This window comes from Salvelinus namaycush, chromosome 12, assembly GCF_016432855.1.
Source record: "Salvelinus namaycush isolate Seneca chromosome 12, SaNama_1.0, whole genome shotgun sequence".
NCBI classification, from domain to species: domain Eukaryota; kingdom Metazoa; phylum Chordata; class Actinopteri; order Salmoniformes; family Salmonidae; genus Salvelinus; species Salvelinus namaycush.
In genome coordinates, this window is record NC_052318.1 from 52,768,696 (window position 1) to 52,788,189 (window position 19,494).

The 19,494-nt window shown below is 42.4% G+C and overlaps 1 protein-coding gene across 1 annotated transcript; it reads left to right on the forward strand.

Annotated features, from left to right (window-relative positions):
- Positions 1 to 466: 466 nt before the first annotated feature.
- vtnb (vitronectin b) lies at positions 467 to 18,996 on the forward strand. Its single transcript, XM_039006039.1, has 9 exons — positions 467 to 611; positions 1,048 to 1,164; positions 1,459 to 1,731; positions 8,971 to 9,110; positions 9,642 to 9,798; positions 16,742 to 16,897; positions 17,123 to 17,360; positions 17,786 to 17,892; positions 18,626 to 18,996. The coding sequence occupies exons 1-9, from the start codon at positions 554 to 556 to the stop codon at positions 18,784 to 18,786; spliced, it is 1,407 nt and encodes a 468-aa protein (XP_038861967.1). The 5' UTR covers positions 467 to 553; the 3' UTR covers positions 18,787 to 18,996.
- Positions 18,997 to 19,494: the final 498 nt, after the last annotated feature.

Below are 19,494 nucleotides of genomic sequence, written 5' to 3' on the forward strand. Positions count from 1 at the left end.
GACGATCGTGACAGAAAGCTCTGGCTCCCATATTTGCCTGTGGTTGTTGTTCCATTCCACAAATCAATAAGGCGTTACACAGAGGTTGATTCACATAGGGACTTACACTGATCATATTCCTGCCATGCACACTTTACTGTAGTAAAGTATATTAATTCATTCCAATGTGCACTGTTGAAAAGTGGCAATCTGTGCATAAAGCTCGTGTGTGAGTTCACGACCCCGATGTTTCACAGACAATCACTGCTGTTCCTATTGGAATCATGTTTAATGATTATAACAGCCAACGGCTGACTGACCATCCGCTCACAAAACAAACAACTAGGCTGAACGACTTTTGGAGCCCCTGATCGATCAGCTGTGTTGCCCACAGTGCAGTGGTTCCAAAGTGGGCCACCCCATCATGTGAACTTGACTTGGGTTTGTTTACCAAGCAAAGTACAACAGGATTTGCAACCCTTGTTTTTCGTGTATTTTCACCGTTCCACTTGACAGAGGAGCACCAGTTTCTACTGCTCTCCGGTCTGTGTGGTCTCCTGCTGAGTGAGACAGAATGAAGTTGGCAGTTGTTCTGCTGGCACTCACGCTGGCCTCTGCGTTCGCTGCAGAAGGTAAGTTACCATTTTTTTTTTTTATTAAATAAATTCATGTCCATTACTCTACCTGTGTGCTGCCAAATGTTTGCGTAATTCAGCTATTGGTAGCCTACTGCTTTTAATTTCTATGTTGTCTTGTAGCTCCTCTGTCATGTTTGGATGTGCGTAATTAGTGTTTAGTTCCTTAGTGTGCTTGCCCAGTAACCATACTTCAAGCCCAGCTTCGTCTGTTCAAATAATATTTGTGGTCACACTAAGTTAAAGGCCTGAGTAACTACAGTTGAATACCTTTTATATAAAAACAACATCTGTAGCTACTGTGTATGATGACCACTACTTTGGGCATTCATATAAGGGCCTCTGTCAATGTCCCTTCAATCACTAGCCTACATTGCTGTATCAGAATGTTGCTCTAAGGTAACCACGGTTTTTGGGTCTTCCCTCCGTGCAGAGTCGTGTGTGGGTCGCTGTCACAGCTTCAACCCCATGACCAAGTGCCAGTGTGACTCTATGTGTCGCTACTACAGCAGCTGCTGCATGGACTTTGACAGTGCCTGCCCTAGGAAGAGTAAGAAAGATGCTCTGCTTCTCATGATATTATGGCTCCCTGGAAATTATGATCTTATGTATATCATATTTATAAGGGATGTATCCAAAATGGCACCCTATTTATTTTATAGAGCACTACTTTTGACTTCGGGCACGCAGTCAAAAGTAGTGGACAATAAAGGGTATAGGGTGCCATTTTGGACACAGCCAGGGTTAGTTTAATGAAGTTTGATAAAGTAAAAAAATGCCACATAGAATCAAACCACTGTCCATATACAGTTTCTAATATAAATCTGTGGCATTCTCTCCTCAGTTGCCCGTGGTGACACATTTGATGCCCCAGAGGACGATGTAGCGAACACCCCCACTACAGCAGTTAACACCAACCCTGGGACCATGGTTGACCCAGAGACCACAAACATTCCCCCAGTTATGAACACAACTGCTATCCCCCCCACCACCCTGGCCCCGACCACCACCATCCACACCCCCACCCTCCCCCCTGACCCAGAGGCAGTGCCCTGCAGCGGGAAGCCCTTTGACGCCTTCCTCCAGCTCAAGAACGGTTCCATCTACGCCTTCAGAGGTGAGGGGGAATGTGTAAGGGCAAATACCAGAAAAGTTATTGATGCCATGGACTAGTGACCTGGGGATAATTCCAAAGCCTACAATCCAGTCCAAGAACACGTTTAGTCAATTTATTTTCATTCTTTACAATAATCCAAAATCAAATAAAAAGAGCACGGTTGAAAATTGTCTGTGCTCCTAATTAGGTATAGGTATGATATGAATAGAACACATAAAATTCAAAATGCCTCCTACATTGTAGCTACAAGTCGCAAAACAATTACATTTTAGAAATGTCAAGGGAGCCTAAAAAAAGCATAGCTAGCTAACATTGAACCTGGTTGGATAGCTCCCAGCAGATTCATGCAGGGTAGTAACTACATGATTTGGTACTGTTCATTGTTGTTTAACTAGCTAACGTTAGCTGGCTGGCTTGTTAGCTAACGTTAAGTGTGTGATCTTACACATTGTTTACCTCAAATCAAATCAAATTGATTTATATAGCCCTTCTTACATCAGCTGATATCTCAAAGTGCTATACAGAAACCCAGCCTAAAACCCCAAACAGCAAGCAATGCAAGTGTAGAAGCACGCTGGCTAGGAAAACTCCCTAGAATGGCCAAAACCTAGGAAGAAACCTAGAGAGGAACCAGGCTATGAGGGGTGGCCAGTCCTCTTCTGGCTGTGCTGGGTGGAGATTATAACAGAACATGGCCAAGATGTTCAAATGTTCATAAATGATCAGCATGGTCAAATAATAATAATCACAGTAGTTGTCGAGGGTGCAACAAGTCAGCACCTCAAGAGTAAATGTCAGTTGCCTTTTCATAGCCGATCATTCAGAGTATCTCTACCGCTCCTGCTGTCTCTAGAGAGTTGAAAACAGCAGGTCTGGGACAGGTAGCACGTCCGGTGAACAGGTTAGGGTTCCATAGCCGAATGCAGAACAGTTGAAACTGGAGCAGCAGCACGGCCAGGTGGACTGGGGACAGCAAGGAGTCATCATGCCAGGTAGTCCTGAGGCATGGTCCTAGGGCTCAGGTTCTCCGAGAGAGAGAACGAAAGAAAGAGAATTAGAGAGAGCATACTTAAATCCACACAGGACACCGGATAAGACAGGAGAAATACACCAGATATAACAGACTGACCCTAGCCCCCCGACATATAAACTACTGCAGCATAAATACTGGAGGCTGAGACAGGAGGGATCAGGAGACACTGTGGCCCCATCTGATGATACCCCCGGACAGGGCTAAACAGGCAGGATATAACCCCACCCACTTTGCCAAAGCACAGCCCCCACACCACTAGAGGGATATCTTCAACCACCAACTTACCATCCTGAGACAAGACCGAGTATAGCCCGCAAAGATCTCCGCCACGGCACAACCCAAGGGGGGCGCCAACCCAGACAGGAAGACCATGTCAGTGACTTAACCCACTCAAGTGACGCACCCCTCCTAGGGACGGCATGGAAGAGCACAAGTAAGCCAGTGACTCAGCCCCTGTAATAGGGTTAGAGAAAGAGAATCCCAGTGGAGAGAGGGCAACTGGCCAGGCAGAGACAGCAAGGGCGGTTCGTTGCTCCATAGCCTTTCCGTTCACCTTCACACTCCTGGGCCAGACTACACTCAATCATATGACCTACTGAAGATATGAGTCTTCAATAAAGACTTAAAGTTTGAGACCGAGTCTGCGTGTCTCACATGGGCAGGCAGACCATTCCATAAAAATTGAGCTCTATAGGAGGAAGCCCTGCCTCCAGCTGTTTGCTTTGAAATTCTAGGGACAATTAGGAGGCCTGCGTCTTGTGACCGTAGCGTACGTGTAGGTATGTACAGCAGGACCAAATCGGAAAGATAGGTAGGAGCAAGCCCATGTAATGCATTGTAGGTTAGCAGTAAAACCTTGAAGTCAGCCCTTGCCTTAACAGGAAGCCAGTGTAGGGAGGCTAGCACTGGAGTAATATGATCAAATTTGTGGTTCTAGTCAGGATTCTAGCAGCCGTATTTAGCACTAACTGAAGTTTATTTCGTGCTTTATCCGGGTAGCCGGAAAGTAGAGCATTGCAGTAGTCTAACCTAGAAGTGACAAAAGCATGGATTAATTTTTCTGCATCATTTTTGGACAGAAAATTTCTGATTTTTGCAATGTTACGTAGATGGAAAAAAGCTGTCCTTGAAACAGTCTTGATATGTTCCTCAAAAGAGAGATCAGGGTCCAGAGTAACGCCGAGGTCCTTCACAGTTTTATTTGAGACGACTGTACAACCATCAAGATTAATTGTCAGATTCAACAGAAGATCTCTTTGTTTCTTGGGACCTAGAACAAGCATCTCTGTTTTGTGCGAGTTTAAAATAGAACGTTTACAGCCATCCACTTCCTTATGTCTGAAACACAGGCTTCTAGCGAGGGCAATTTTGGGGCTTCGCCATGTTTCATTGAAATGTACAGCTGTGTGTCATCCGCATAGCAGTGAAAGTTAACATTATGTTTTCGAATGACATCCCCAAGAGCTAAAATATATAGTGAAAACAATAGTGGTCCTAAAATGGAACATTGAGGAACACCGAAATGTACAGTTGATTTGTCAGAAGACAAACCATTCACAGAGACAAACTGATATCTTTCCGACAGATAAGATCTAAACCAAGCCAGAACTTGTCCGTGTAGATAAATTTTGGTTTCCAATCTCTCCAAAAGAATGTGGTGGTCAATGGTATCAAAAGCAGCACTAAGGTCTAGGAGCACGAGGACAGATGCAGAGCCTCGGTCTGACGCCATTAATAACTTCTTATGGCTGCAGGGGCAGAATTGAGTACCTTGGATGAATAAGGTGCCCAGAGTAAACTGCCTGCTACTCAGGCCCAGAAGCTAAGATATGCATATTATTAGTAGATTTGGATAGAAAACACTCTGAAGTTTCTAAAACGGTTTGAATGATGTCTGTGAGTATAACATAACTCATATGGCAGGCAAAAACCTGAGAGAAAATCCACCAGGAAGTGGGAAATCTGAGGTTTGTAGTTTTTCAAGTCATTGCCTATCGAATATACAGTGTCTATGGGGTCATATTGCACTTCCTAAGGCTTCCACTAAATGTCAACAGTCTTTAGAACCTTGTTTCAGGCTTCTACTATGAAGGGGGAGTGAATAAGAGCTGTTTTAACCAGGGGTCTGGCAGAAGTCACGTGCGAGGCCGTGAGAGCGAGCTGCGTTCCCTTTCATTTCTAAAGACAAAGGAATTGTCCGGTTGGAATATTATTGAAGATGTATGATAAAAACATCCTAAAGATGTGAATTTGGATTTGTGAACTAAACGCGTGAACAAAAAGGAGGTATTTGGACATAAATTATGGACTTTATCGAACAAAACAAACATTTATTGTGGAACTGGGATTCTTGGGAGTGCATTCCGATGAAGATCATCAAAGGTAAGTGAATATTTATAATGCTATTTCTGATGTGGCTCTCTGCACTTTCACCGGATGTTTGTTTGAAACAGTGCAATTCTGAACATAACGCACCAATTTCAAATGAGGTTTTTGGACATAAAGATTAACTTTATCGAACAAAACACACATTTATTGTCTAACATGGAGTCCTGGGAGTGCCATCCGGTGAAGATTATCAAAGGTTAGTGATTCATTTTAACGCTATTTCTGTATTTTGTGACACCTCCTCTTCTTTGGAAAATGGCTGTATGGTTTTCTGTGGCTAGGCGCTGACCTGACATAATCGCAAGGTGTGCTTTCGCCGTAAAGCCTTTTTGAAATCAGACACTGTGGCTGGATTAACAAGAAGTTTCTCTTTAAAATGGTGTATAATACTTGTATGTTTGAGGAATTAAAATTATGAGATTTCTGTTGTTTGAATTTGGCGCCCCTGCAATTTCACTGGCTGTGAAATAGTGTCCCACGCTAGCGTCCCACATATCCCAAAGAAGTTTTAACTGTACGTTGCAATCCCAGCCAACTGACACTCTGGCACATGCTGCTAAGTCTATTCGTGGGTATCAAACAACTTTTTAGATCAGCTTGAATTGAGACCAATTTATTGATACTGTTTTTACCCCTCTTTATGATTGTTTTATTGGTTGACCCTCCTTAGTATTAGGATCTCGGTATTAAGAAGGTGTTCTTAATGTTTTGTTCACTCATTGTAGATTTGACTGTGATAAACAAATAATTGGTTATCTGTATAAAATATCTATATAAAATATCTATATTAAAGACAGATTCATCCATTCAGTCTTTTAGGATGAAATATTTGTTTCACAATAACAGGAATTCATAGCAGATTACTCATATTTCAAGCATTATAAAATACTTTGTTGAGAGTATAGCTCTACTACTAAAATCTTACATTAGTGATTACAAGTAAACAAAGCACAAAGTTTGAAAAAACATACACTATTGGTAACCTTCATGCGGTCTATACAAGGTACACTAAACATTGGCAGCACGGTGGTGATTTCTGTGTTAAATAGATGATCCACTCAAAAATACTGTCGTTTTCCTACTTACCTTCGCTGCATTCAATGTGTCTGCATTTAGGTTGTTGAGGGAATGTTTCACTCAAATACAAAGAGATCATAGTGCACAACATAGTGCACAACAAGGAGGTATAACATAAAGAGTGACTGCAGCAGATTGCACTAGAGTCTGATTTTGAACACCTCGGCTATGGCAGTGAAGGAGTCACAGCCGGTCAGTCCCCTCAGCCTGGAGGAGAACAGAGATAGGACGTACAAACTGTAACTGCAGTGTACATTACAATACACACCAATAACAGTATCAGTGGAAATAGCAGTGAGAAAGATACCTATACAAAGTGTATACCCCCTGTATCTTTTTTCCCACATTTTGTTTCGTTGCAAAGTGTACTTCAGTTGGTAGAGCAGGGCACTTGCAATGCCAGAATTGTGGGTTTGACTCCCATGCGGGACCAGTATTAACAAATATGAAAATGTATGTACTCACTACTGTCAGTCCCTCTGGATAAGAGTGAATGCTAAAATGTACATTTAATTTAAATTTTTCTCATTGATCTAAATAAAAAAACGCCATAATGTCAAAAGTGAAATAAAAATTCTACAGATTTTTACAAAGTAATGAAAATTTTATAACTAAAATATAAAAGTAGCATAAGTATTCACCCCTTTGTTTAGGTAAGTATAAATTCGTTCAGAAGTACATGCAACATGTATGTATCAGGGCTCCCGACTGGCGCAGCGTTCTAAGGCACTGCATCTCAGTGTAAGAGGTGTTAATACAGATTCGAATCCAGGCTGTATCACATCCGGCCATGATTGGGAGTCCCATAGGGCGTCATACAATTGGCCCAGCGTCATCCGGGTTAGGCCGGGTTAGCCCGTCATTGTAAATAAGAATTTGTTCTTAACTGACTTGCCTAGTTAAATAAAGGTTAAAAAAAATATATATATAAATAAAAAAATTACATTTGTAAGGTCCCTCGGTCTAGTATTGAAATTCAACCACAACTACAAAGACCAGGGAGCTTTTCGAAAGCCTCATATAGAAGGGTAGTGATTGATAGATGGGTAACAATAACAAATCAGACCATTGAATATACAGTGGCTTGCGAAAGTATTCGCCCCCCTTGGCATTTTTCCTATTTTGTTGCCTTACAACCTGGAATTAAAATAGATTTTTGGGGGTTTGTATCATTTGATTTACACAACATGCCTACCACTTTGAAGATGCAAAATATTTTTTATGATGAAACAAACAAGAAATGAGACTTTTTTTTAAAAACTTGAGCATGCATAAGCATCCAAAGTCAATAATTTGTAGAGCCACCCTTTGCAGCAATTACAGCTGCAAGTCTCTTGGGGTATAAGCTTGGCACATCTAGCAACGAGATGCAACAATTCAAGTTTTTTCTGTAAATGACTTTTGGCTTATAATTGGTGTGAAGCCAATCCAAACTGGCTTTTCTTGACACTTTTTGTTTTGGTGCAACAGGACGTTTCACAGTTGATCTCACACAGTTTAGCCCAACGCTGATTGGCTATTATTTTATCATTTTTTAATCAAGGGACGGCAAATGCTCTCTGGTTTCCATTGCAATCAATGCTGCCGGCGGCAACAATGTCATACTCCTTTTGATCAGACAGCATCAGATAGACGGCCAACACTCGCTCGGATGCTTTCTCCGGTGAGATACATTCAGCTTCTTGTGAATTTAAGGAAAATTATGAAACACAGAGAGATAAAAGATAGATTTCTTTATTGGTCAACTTTTGGTGGAAGCCTGGCTTCCCTTGGCAGCCATGAATACACACCACTGATCTTTCGGGAACGTAGCGTTGTCAGGCACAGGTGCCAGTTCTGGTGAGAACTGCCCATAATCACAAACAAATCCACAATTACATACACAGCAGTGAACCCTCTGAGAGGCAAACAATCAACAACTTATTTGGTTTAGACAGCGATTGTTTCGGCAGATACCTCTGCACATCCATTCTTTGTCTCTTTTACTCACTGTGGTAACCGCGTCCAGTTGGGTCCATTCATTAGCGCTTGGGCACTCATTCATGAATCCCAAGTCTTCCAAATGTAGTAGAGTAGCGTGCGAAATCCATCTCAAAATGTTCAACTTGAATGTAGTGGCAAAACCCCCAAAAGTTATTAATGACACTTACAACTAGGGACCTGAGGATAATTCCAATGCACACAACCCCCCCCAAAAAATTGGAATCAAAGAATACGAAAGAATACCTTCTTTTCAATAATCAAAAATCAAACAAAAAGAGCATGGTTGAAAATTGTCTGTCCTCCCAGGTACACTAGTTCCCACCCACACAATCCCCTGGCAGCCATATACAGTATAACCAAAGCAGACAAATCAAAATCAAGTGGGAGCAGCCAGGTGCACAACAGGTAAGAACAGGGAGGTATGAGGATGAAATGAATAGAACGCATAACATGAAAAATGCCTCCGACACTATCTTCTTCTTTATATCTACATTCTCACTGCTTCTCTGTTTCACTCTCTCTCTCTCTCTCTCTCTCTCTCTCTCTCTCTCTCTCTCTCTCTCTCTCTCTCTCTCTCTCTCTCTCTCTCTCTCTCTCTCTCTCTCTCTCTCTCTCTCTCTCTCTCTCTCTCTCTCTCTCTCTCTCTCTCTCTCTCTCTCTCTCTCTCTCTCTCTCTCTCTCTCTCTCCATTCTTTCTTCTCTATGACTTGTTCTGTCTCCCTGTCCTGGTGAGAACAAACATGCTCTGTCTCCTACAGGTGATTATTTCTTCGAGCTCGATGAGAGGGCGGTTGTCCCCGGTCACCCCAAACTGATCTACGACAAGTGGGGCATCAGAGGACCTATAGATGCTGCCTTTACTCGTATCAACTGCCAGGGCAAGACCTACATCTTCAAGGTAGGCTACCACCTTTCCCACCGCTCACAACACTGCCATAGTATCCTACATCTTCCCCACCACTCACAACACCAATACAGGGTCTTGCATCTTTAAGTTACCACCTTTCCTCACCACTCAGAACACTGGCACAGCGCCCTGTTAACGGGATAGTTCATCCCAAAGTCAAAGTATGTCAGACGTTTTCACATCTCCAAAAGTAGTGTTAAGCAGTGCTTCCCATACCTTTCCTCAGGTACCCCCAGCCAGTCTACTGCTTTGATGTATTCCAGAACTAGGCAGCTGATTCAAATGGTCACATTGTCATCACCCCCTACATTAGTTGAATCAGCAATGCTAGTTCTGGAATTAAGAGTCAAATAACTGGGCTGGCTGAAGGAGAGGTTTGGGAAACATTGGTCTAAACTTGAGCTGTTGTCTGCTGGAATCAATCCCAAATTAACAGGAACATATGGCCTATGAAACTGACGTTGACTATTTAGTTTGATTAAGACTCACTGCTTTGCTTTGCTTTCACTTGTCTCCTCTCAGGGAAATAAGTATTGGCGTTTTGAGGACGATGTTCTGGATGCCGATTACCCTCGGGACATCTCTGTAGGGTTTGAGAAGGTTCCAACTGACGTCGATGCTGCCTTCGCCATACCAGCACCCGGTCACCATGGCAAAGAGAAGGTCTACTTCTTCAAAGGTAACATACACGCACTTGGCACAAACGTCAATTCAAGGTCTTGTCCACATTAGTTCAGCTTAATTTATTTGAAATGACGAGGAAACAATGTTGATTCAACCAGTGTGGGCCCAGTGGGCAGAATACTGGTAATGTGTGAAACACCTGAAACATAGTGTACTGTGATGAAACCCTTGAGGGGATGAATCACTTAACTTGAACTGACTTCGCAGAAAAACAAAATTGGTTCTGTGAAAGTTCCCAGAACTTTTGGTTGGTTGAGGCAAAGTGGATTTGGGACGCACTCTTTCCTCTGGTCAAAAAATAAATTAAATATGTAATATGATGTAATATATATATATATATCCAAATGCCACAGGGCAGTGATTGGGGACATTGCCCTGTGTAGGGTGTTGTCTTTCGGATGGGACGTTAAATGGGTGTCCTGACTCTCTATGGTTACTAAAGAGCCCATGGCACTTATCGTAAAAGTAGGGGTGTTAGCTCCGGTGTCCTGTCTATATTCCCTCATACCATCATGGCCACCTAATCATCCCCTGCTTCCAATTGGCTCATTCATCACTCCTCCTCTCCCCTGTAACTATTCCCCAGGTCGTTGCTGTGAATGAGAACATATTCTCAGTCAACTTACCTGGTAAAAGTGACCTGGTAAAATAAGGGTTGAATAAATAAAATAAATGAATAAAAATTCTAATAACACAAAAACTGTCCTGTCGTGATGAGGATTATAACATGTTTGTATAAAACATTCGCCTGATGTTCCTATAACACATGTAGTCTGTTCTTTAAATGTTCCCAGAATGTTTCATTAGGTTGTGGGAACAATCAGGTTGTAACATCGTGGGCACATCACAAAATAAATGTTCCCAAAACAGACAAATATCCAGTTGTGCAGATGATTCTAAAATATTTTACGGTGCAAAAACAAATTCACCTGCTGTTACAAGAATGTTCCTAGAACACATTTAATCTGTTCTTTAAATGTTCAGATAATGTTTCTTTAGGTTGTGGAAGCATTGTGTGGTAAGACACAAGATTACCTAAGAGGTTACTAAAACACTAAAACTGTACAGTTGTTCTGACATTCAGATAAGGTTTCTATCAGGGTTCACAAAACCTTCCTAGGTGTAATCTGTGTCCGTGAAACTGCTCCCTAACTCTACAAGTGACCTTGCCTAATATAATACATAGGCATACTCAGATGAAAAAATGGAAAAGGTTGTTGACAGCTTTTTTATATATTTTGAAGCTTTACATAGTTTATGTTCCTGTTATAAACAATGGAGTAATACAACCTTATATACTGAACAAAAATATAAATGCAACATGCAACTATTTCTAAGATTTTACTGAGTTACATTTCATATAAGGGAATCAGTCAATTGAAATAAATTCATTAGGCCCTAATCTATGGAGTGATGGTCGCTGATAATGGGCCTCGGTTACGCCTATGTAGATTTTCCAATTTGATGTTATTTTAAATGGACCAAAAATTAGCTTTTCTTTCAAAAACAAGGACATTTCTAAGTGACCCCAAACTTTTAAACTGTAGTGTATACAGCAACACCTACCCCATAAGCATTCATGTCTCTTCTATAGATGTTATATCCTTGTATTGGTACTGCTGTGTCATCAAATTAATTATCTAAGTGAGTCTGAGAAATGGTTAATATGTGACCCGATTCAGGAAACTAGGCGTATGTTGCAAGTCACGACTTCACAGGAGAGCCGTTTGAATGTAAAACATATTTTTTTTATCATAATGCGTTTTTTTTGGCAGAAATGCCTTCTCGAACATGTGAACTGTCATGTGCCTTAGTAACAAATTTGTATGCCATCTGTAAATACAAATACAATTGTTAAATTACGAGCCTTGTTGGTTAAACCACAGAAAAAGTAAGCAACCTTCCCACTTGCCATGATTTTCAGAGATAATGAGTGGGCTGGACATGCCGAGAAATGAGTTTGGATTGGTCTGCCATATAGAAGGCTTCTCTCTATTTGAGCTCGTCAGTCTGTGTTGGTAATCCTGTTGAACGCATATTTTTTAAATGTATTGTGTAGCTTAGCTGCATGAGTGTTGCTCTCCACTTTCTGGAGGATCAAGTTTTGAAATCAGTGGAATTAGAGCTAATGAGATGGAGAAAACACCTGTCTCCGGATTACATCTTCAAACTAAGGGCAACCGTGGTATGGCATTCCTGACAGGGAGACGCGTCCATCATGCATGATAATGTAAACATGTAAGATAGTCTAGCGTTTGCTAGCTACATTTTCAGATATTACACGTTTTTAGTTTTGACAGAAAGTGGTTTCATTTTAAGCTCAAGTGTACTGTTATCTAAATCAAATCAAATTGTATTTGTCACATACACTTACGATCTCAGCCGTAAGAAGTTAACAGCACAAAGTAAATGGACCGTCCTGGGGCGCTCAAATGTGTGCTCAGTCAGAACTACTGGGGCTGCTCTAGTCACCCTCCCAATGAGTCTCTTGCACCAGACGGCTTGCTTCCGCACAATGAGCCTGGAACTCCTCTGTCAGCTACAGATGGCGCTAAAGCAAAAACCTAATTGTAATTAACTTATAAATAAATAACAGTCATGGGTGCGTGTGGCCTGATAAACCAATAAACTACATCCAACAAGAGTAGAAGGAGATGGCGCCTGAGAAGAAGAAAATGGCGCCGGAGAAGAAGGCAGACGTTTTACATGCCCCGAGCCAATTGTTTTTTTGTTCAATTATGTTACGAACCCCTTTGGCCCTGCAGTCTAGGGGGGATGGAAACGAGACCCGTAACATATCTCATGCAAATCATAACAGTGAAATGGAACAGTGAGAACTAAAAGAAATCCACAGACAACCCAAACCTACCATCAAACACGTTAGGTTTATTTCAAACACACGGTAATGGGGTGTGGGAAAAAGGGGCTGAGCTGGCCCCAAGGAAATAAATAATAAATATCCAAAAACCGCTAAGCTAGTCTTACTGGGTAAAGAACAGCTAGCTAACTAACCAATAAAATACAGTGGGTGGTCCGCCCAGTTCTAACTAGGGTACTTAGACAAAGTTTTCCTACGGGCAATGTATGCCCAAGGGCGACTTGCCTTGGTATCCCCTTTTCCCACCAACAAACAAACAGCCATACACCACAGCAATACATACTCACATGATAACGGACAATGTGAGATGTAGGCGCAAAAACAAAGGAGAGATTGCGCCAGAGACAACTGATTGGGTTTCTTTTAAACCAAGGGAAAGGGGATGTGATTGGGTAAGGGAAAAGGAGCAGGTGTGTCTTCAGATTGGCGACTGATTTACGACTGATGACTGCAAGCTGTGACTAGGGCAGAAGGAGAGAAAACAAATACACACAGGATACCTGTATCCGTAACAAATTATTTGCATTGTTTGTAATTTATTTATTTACTTATTTTGTACATAATGTTGCCGCTACCGTCTCTTATGACCGAAAATAACTTCTAAACATCAGGATTGTGATTACTCACCATGGACTAGCAGAATCCTTTTTTTCCTTTCAAGATTCTGACGAATCCGATGCGAAGGATATACTACTTTTTCTGGAACTGGTCCCGATCCCTGTAATCTGCATGAAGAGGAGGTGGAGAAAGAGGGGCCGAAGGGCGAGCTGCCTTCTGAGAATTCATAGGCGATAGAATACACCCCACCCCCACTTCCCTCCATTCTGATAGCAAACGTGCAATCCTTGGAGAATAAAATCGACGAGTTATGTGGCAGGTTAAACTACCAACAAACATTAAAAACTGTAACATCTTATGCTTCACGGAGTCGTGGCTGAACGATGACAATATCAACATACAGCTGGCTGGTTATACAATGTTCTGGCAGGATAGAAGAGCGGCGGCGGACCATGTATTTTTGTAAAAACAGCTGGTGAACGATATCTAAGGAAGTCTCGAGCTATTGCTCACCTGAGGCAGAGTATCTCTTGATAAGCTGTAGACCATACTGTTTACATACCACCACAGTCAGAAGTTGGCACTAAGAAAGCATTGAATGAGCTGTATTCCGCCATAAGAAAAAAAGAAAACGCTCACCCAGAGGTGGTGCTCCTAGTAGCCAGTGACATTATAATGCAGGGAAACTAAAATCCGTCTTATTAAATGTATATTAGCATGTTAAATAAGCAACCAGAGGGAAAAATAACTATGGACCACCTATACACACACAGAGACGAATACAAAGCTCACCCTCGCACTCCATTTGGAAAATCTGACCATAATTATATCCTCCTGATTCCTGCTTACGAGCAAAAATTATAGCAGGAGGCACCAGTGACTAGATCAATAAAAAAGTCAGATGACGCAGATGCTACGCTACAGGACTGTTTTGCTAGCACAGACTGGAATAAGTTCCAGGATTCCTCCGATGGCATTGAGGAGTACACCACATCAGTCATTGACTTCATCAATAAGTGCATCGATGACGTCGTCCCCACAATGATCGTACGTACATACCCCAACCAGAAGCCATGGTTTAAAGGCAGCATCCGCAATGAGCTAAAGGCTAGAGCTGCCGCATTCAAAGAGCGGGAGACTAACCCGGAAGCTTATAAGAAATCCCGCTTTGCCCTCCGACAAACCGGCAAAGCATCAACATAGGACTAGGATCGAAATGTACTACATCAGTTCTGACGCTCGTTGGATGTGGCAGGGCTTGCAAACCATTACGGACTGTGTGATCATGCTCTCCGCAGCTGATGTGAGTAGGACCTATAAACATGTCAACATTCACAAGGCCGCAGGGCCAGACGGATTACCAGGACATGTACTGCGAGCATACGTTGACCAACTGGCAAGTGTTTTTACGGACATTTTCAACCTCTCCTTGTCCAAGTCTGTAATACCAACATGTTTTAAGCAGACCACCGTGGTCCCTGTGCCCAAGAACACTAAGGTAACCTGCCTAAATGACTACTGACCTGTAGCACTCACGTCTGTAGCCATGAAGTGCTTTGAAAGGCTGGTCATGGCTAACATCAACACCATCATCCCAGACACCCTAGACCCACTCCAATTTGCATACCACAGCAAAAGATCGACGGATGATGCATTCTCTATTGCACTCCACACTGCCCTTTCCCACCTGGACAAAAGGAACACCTATGTGAGAATGCTATTCATTCACTACAGCTCAGCGTTCAACACCATAGTGCCCTCAAAGCTCATCAATAAGCTAAGGACCCTGGGACTAAACACCTCCCTCTGCAACTGGATCCTGGACTTCCTGATGGGCCGCCCCCAGGTGGTAAGGGTAGGTAACAACACATCTGCCACCCTGATCCTCAACACAGGGGTCCCTCAGGGGTGTGTGCTCAGTCCCCTCCTGTCCTGCTAGTCACGACTCCAACACCATCATTAAATTTGCCGTTGACACAACAGCGGTAGGCGTGATCACCGACAACGACGAGACAGCCTATAGGGAGGAGGTCAAAGACCTGACCGTGTGGTGGAAGGACAACAACCTCTCCCTCAACGTGATCAAGACAAAAGAGATGATTGTGGACTATAGGAAAAAGAGGACCGATCACGCCCCCATTCTCATCGACATTGCTGCAGTGGAGCAGGTTGAGAGCTTCAGGTTCCTTGGTGTCCATATCACCAACAAACTAACATGATCCAAGCACACCAAGACAGTCGTGAAGAGTGCACGACAACACCTATTCCCCCTCAGGAGACTAAAAAGATTTGGCATGGTCCTCAGGTCCTCAAAAGGTTATACAGCTGCACCATCGAGAGCATCCTGACTGGTTGCATCACTGCCTGTTATGGCAACTGCTCGGCCTCCGACCGCAAGGCACTACAGAGGGTAGTGCGAACAGCCCAGTAAATCACTTCCTGCCATCCAGGACTAAAAAAAGCATAAAACCTGGTGTATCTAAAAGCATGATCAAATGAATTAGCCAGCTACTGTATTTTGAGAAACATTGAGAAATAATTTGGTCAATTTTTGAGGTCAAAAATGCTAGCTAGTTAGTTCCAGTGCCAGTTTCAAGTCTATCTAAACTAATTTCTTACTAACTCGGACATGTGAAGATATTTCAGAATGAAAGTTAACTGGCTAGCGCATCATGCTTTGTGACATTATATTAGCCATCTCATTTAGATTGTATTTTCACTTATTGCATCTCCATGCCTGTTGAGTTCTCCTTGGTGCACTCCTTCGTTCGTGAGATGGCTGCTCATTCTAAATAGTATAATATAATCTGTTCAAAACAGTGGCAGCATGTGCAGCAGAAATAGGTGTATTTATGCTGTTGTTCAAATGCATAGAACGCTTTATAAATTATATCTTCTCAAAAAAACTACTGGTAGTTCAAAAAACTTGGCATCATATTTCTGTCATGCTGCATATTTCTGTCATGATGTTCTGGAAACCTTTAAATAATGTCGACCAGGCATTAAAGGAATTTCCTGTGCAACCTACTTTAAACATTGTATGAATGTCATCACAACTGAGCATATTTTGTGTTTTTGGAACCTATCTCTTGTAATGTACCCACACTGTTCCCACAACCTAATTAAATGTTCTGGGAACCACCCTAATTTTGCACCCTAATAAAAACCTTGTTATGGTCGGTGAACAGGTTTTGTGTTTTGGGAACATATCTCTTGTCATGTTCCCATAATGTTACCACAACCTAAATAAATGTGTTAAACTTTTTTATGTTCTTTAAAAGTTATTTTCTTGGAATGTTCTTGTAACATCAGGTGAATGTTTTTGGCACTGTAAAAGAAACATTGTATAATGTTATATTCACAGAACTGGGAATGTTCCCGGATTTCTGGGTTGCGATTTAAATTAATTAATTAATTTATTATTTAACCTTTATTTAACTGAATTAATTGAATTGCTTTAATAGACTTGAATTGATATAACCGTTATTTTCTCCCTATACAGGGGACCAGTACTACCAGTATGAGTTTAAGCACCAGCCGTCTCACGAAGAGTGTGTGCGCTTGACTAAGTCGTCCCCCTCTGTGCTCTTCACGCGCTACACCAACCTGTACTGTGACGATACCTGGGAGAACTTGTTCACAGTGCTTTTCCAAGGCCGTAAGACCCAGCTGTGTGTGTGTGTGTGTGTGTGTGTGTGTGTGTGTGTGTGTGCGTGTGTGTGTGTGTGTGTGTGTGTGTGTGTGTGTGTGTGTGTGTGTGTGTGTGTGTGTGTGTGTGCGTGTCTCCGTGCGTGTGTGCATGCATGCTTGTCCGTGTGTGTGTGTGTCAAAGTGTCTTTAACTCTGCATAACTTAAAGTAACTCCTACCATCTCTTTTTGCAGTGCATGGCCACAAAAAGGGCCCACGGTTCATCAATAAAGACTGGGTGGGGATCAAGTCCCCTATAGACGCTGCCATGGTGGGCCGTCTTTACATCAGCCCTAAGCCAACTCCCTCCCCATCCCCCACCCCCAGGAGACGAGCCAATAGGTGGAGGAAGGACAGGAGGCGGGGTCAGAGAGGCAGGGCCAGACAGAGTCGCTCAGCGTACTTGGAGGATTTCTTTTTAGAAGACGACTGGTAGGTATACTCTAGCCTAATGCAGTGCAGGCTTTTGTGCCATCCCAGCACTGATGACTGGTACTGTACTAACTCGTATCACACAGCAGCAACTGTGTCCACCTGATCTGGTGTGTTAGACCTGGGCTGGAATAAAAGCCTGCCCAACCCAGTGCTTTTTACAAAGCCTTTTGTAAGGCCAATTATCTTAATTTCTCTATATGTGATGATTTGATGATGTTTGGTTGTTCACACGTTAGCGAGGGGTAAAGATATGGACCATAAGGGAGATTTTGAGCTGACGACAGTGTTTTTTTGTGTGTGTGTGTGTGTGTGTGTGTGTGTGTGTGTGTGTGTGTGTGTGTGTGTGTGTGTGTGTGTGTGTGTGTGTGTGTGTGTGTGTGTGTGTGTGTGTGTGTGTGTGTGTGTGTGTGTGTGTGAGACAGGATGGGAGGAGGCTTCACCTATGACTATGACTACAGTGACTACACCCCCACACAGACTACACACGACAAGACACTGCCTGTACAGAACGTCTACTTCTTCAAGAAAGGTATCAGTACACACACACACACACACACACACACACTTCACATGCACACACGCACACAGACAAACAAAGGCATCCACCTCACACACACAAATGTACATACACACTCACACACCAGACCTGGGTTCAAATACATGTGTATGTGGCCCGAATCAACTACCTCTATTGAAAGTATTTTAAAGTATTTTCAAATAGTTTCCTATAAATAGCCTAAAATTTTCAAATGCATGGGTTAAATGCATGTGAGGCAGAGTATACAGTGAGAGTATTTTCAAATACATACCAATACTGTATTTCCAAATACATTCCAGTATTTAACTATTTGTTTTTCAAAATAAAAATATGTGAATACTTCCTTTGAAATGGATATAAAAGTAATTGAGATATTTGGACCCAGGTCTCTCTCACTCACACACTCTCTCTCTCTCACACACACACACACACTCTCTCTCTCTCTCTCTCACACACACACACACACACACACACACTCACAGGCACTCTCTCTCTCTCACACACACACACACCCACACACACACCCACACACACACACACACACACACACACACACACACACACACACACACACACACACACACACACACACACACACACACACACACACACACACACACACACACACACACACACACTCACACACTCTCACACACACACACACACACACACACACACCCTCTTGTTCTGATCATCAGTTTATTTGATTGTTTTCTGCCACCAGATAAATACTACAGGGTGGATCTCCAGACCAAACGCATTGACTTTGCCAGCCCTCCCTACCCACGATCCATTGCCAAGTACTGGCTGGGCTGCAAACAGGAGTCTGGCCCGGGCAGAGAAGAGATAGACAGACATTACGAGCCAATGGCAGAAAAGAGATGAGAAGCGATAGACAATACAAGCTGATGATGATTACAAAGTTACATAAGTGCAATATAGATGACCTAATCATGATGGTAGCGCACAATGAAAAACATACTACAGTAGTCATTCTTGCATTGTTTTGTATTGACTAAAGATAGTCAACCTGATACATTAGTCTACACTGTATATTTAGGTTGACATGATTAAATAAAATATTGATGATTTGTATCTTTGTGTTGCCCTGTGTCCTCTCTTTTTCTAATAGATGGTTAATCAGTTTTTGGCACCCTATTTATAAAATAAATAAATAAACTTTAACTAGGTAAGTCAGTTAATACATAAGAATTTGTTCTTAATTAAGAGGACCACAATGGAAATAAGTCCCAGACTTTATTGTGTGTTATCCTCAATGATTTTATTCATGTGCATGTATGGCTTTTAAGTTTTATGTGTGCTTGTTTTTTTTAAATGGTCGAATTAATAAACTAAACTAAACAAAAATTTACAACGATGGCCTACTCCGGCCAAACCTTAACCCGGACGACCCTGGGCCAATTGTGCGCCGCCCTATGGGAGTCCGAATCACGGCCGGTTGTGATAGAACCTGGTTTGATTCCAGATTTGTGTCGCGACGCCTCTAGCACTGAGATGCAGTGCCTTAGACTGCTGCCCCACTCAGGAGCCTATTCTCTATATAGTGAACTACTTTTGACCAGGGCCCATTGG

Excerpts from the sequence above, each read along its gene's own strand:
- vtnb (XM_039006039.1), top strand. The coding sequence starts at position 554 with ATGAAGTTGGCAGTTGTTCTGCTGGCACTCACGCTGGCCTCTGCGTTC. Across the intron at positions 612-1,047 it reads CTCTGCGTTCGCTGCAGAAG|AGTCGTGTGTGGGTCGCTGT; the intron begins GTAAGTTACCAT and ends CCCTCCGTGCAG. Across the intron at positions 16,898-17,122 it reads CACAGTGCTTTTCCAAGGCC|TGCATGGCCACAAAAAGGGC; the intron begins GTAAGACCCAGC and ends CTCTTTTTGCAG.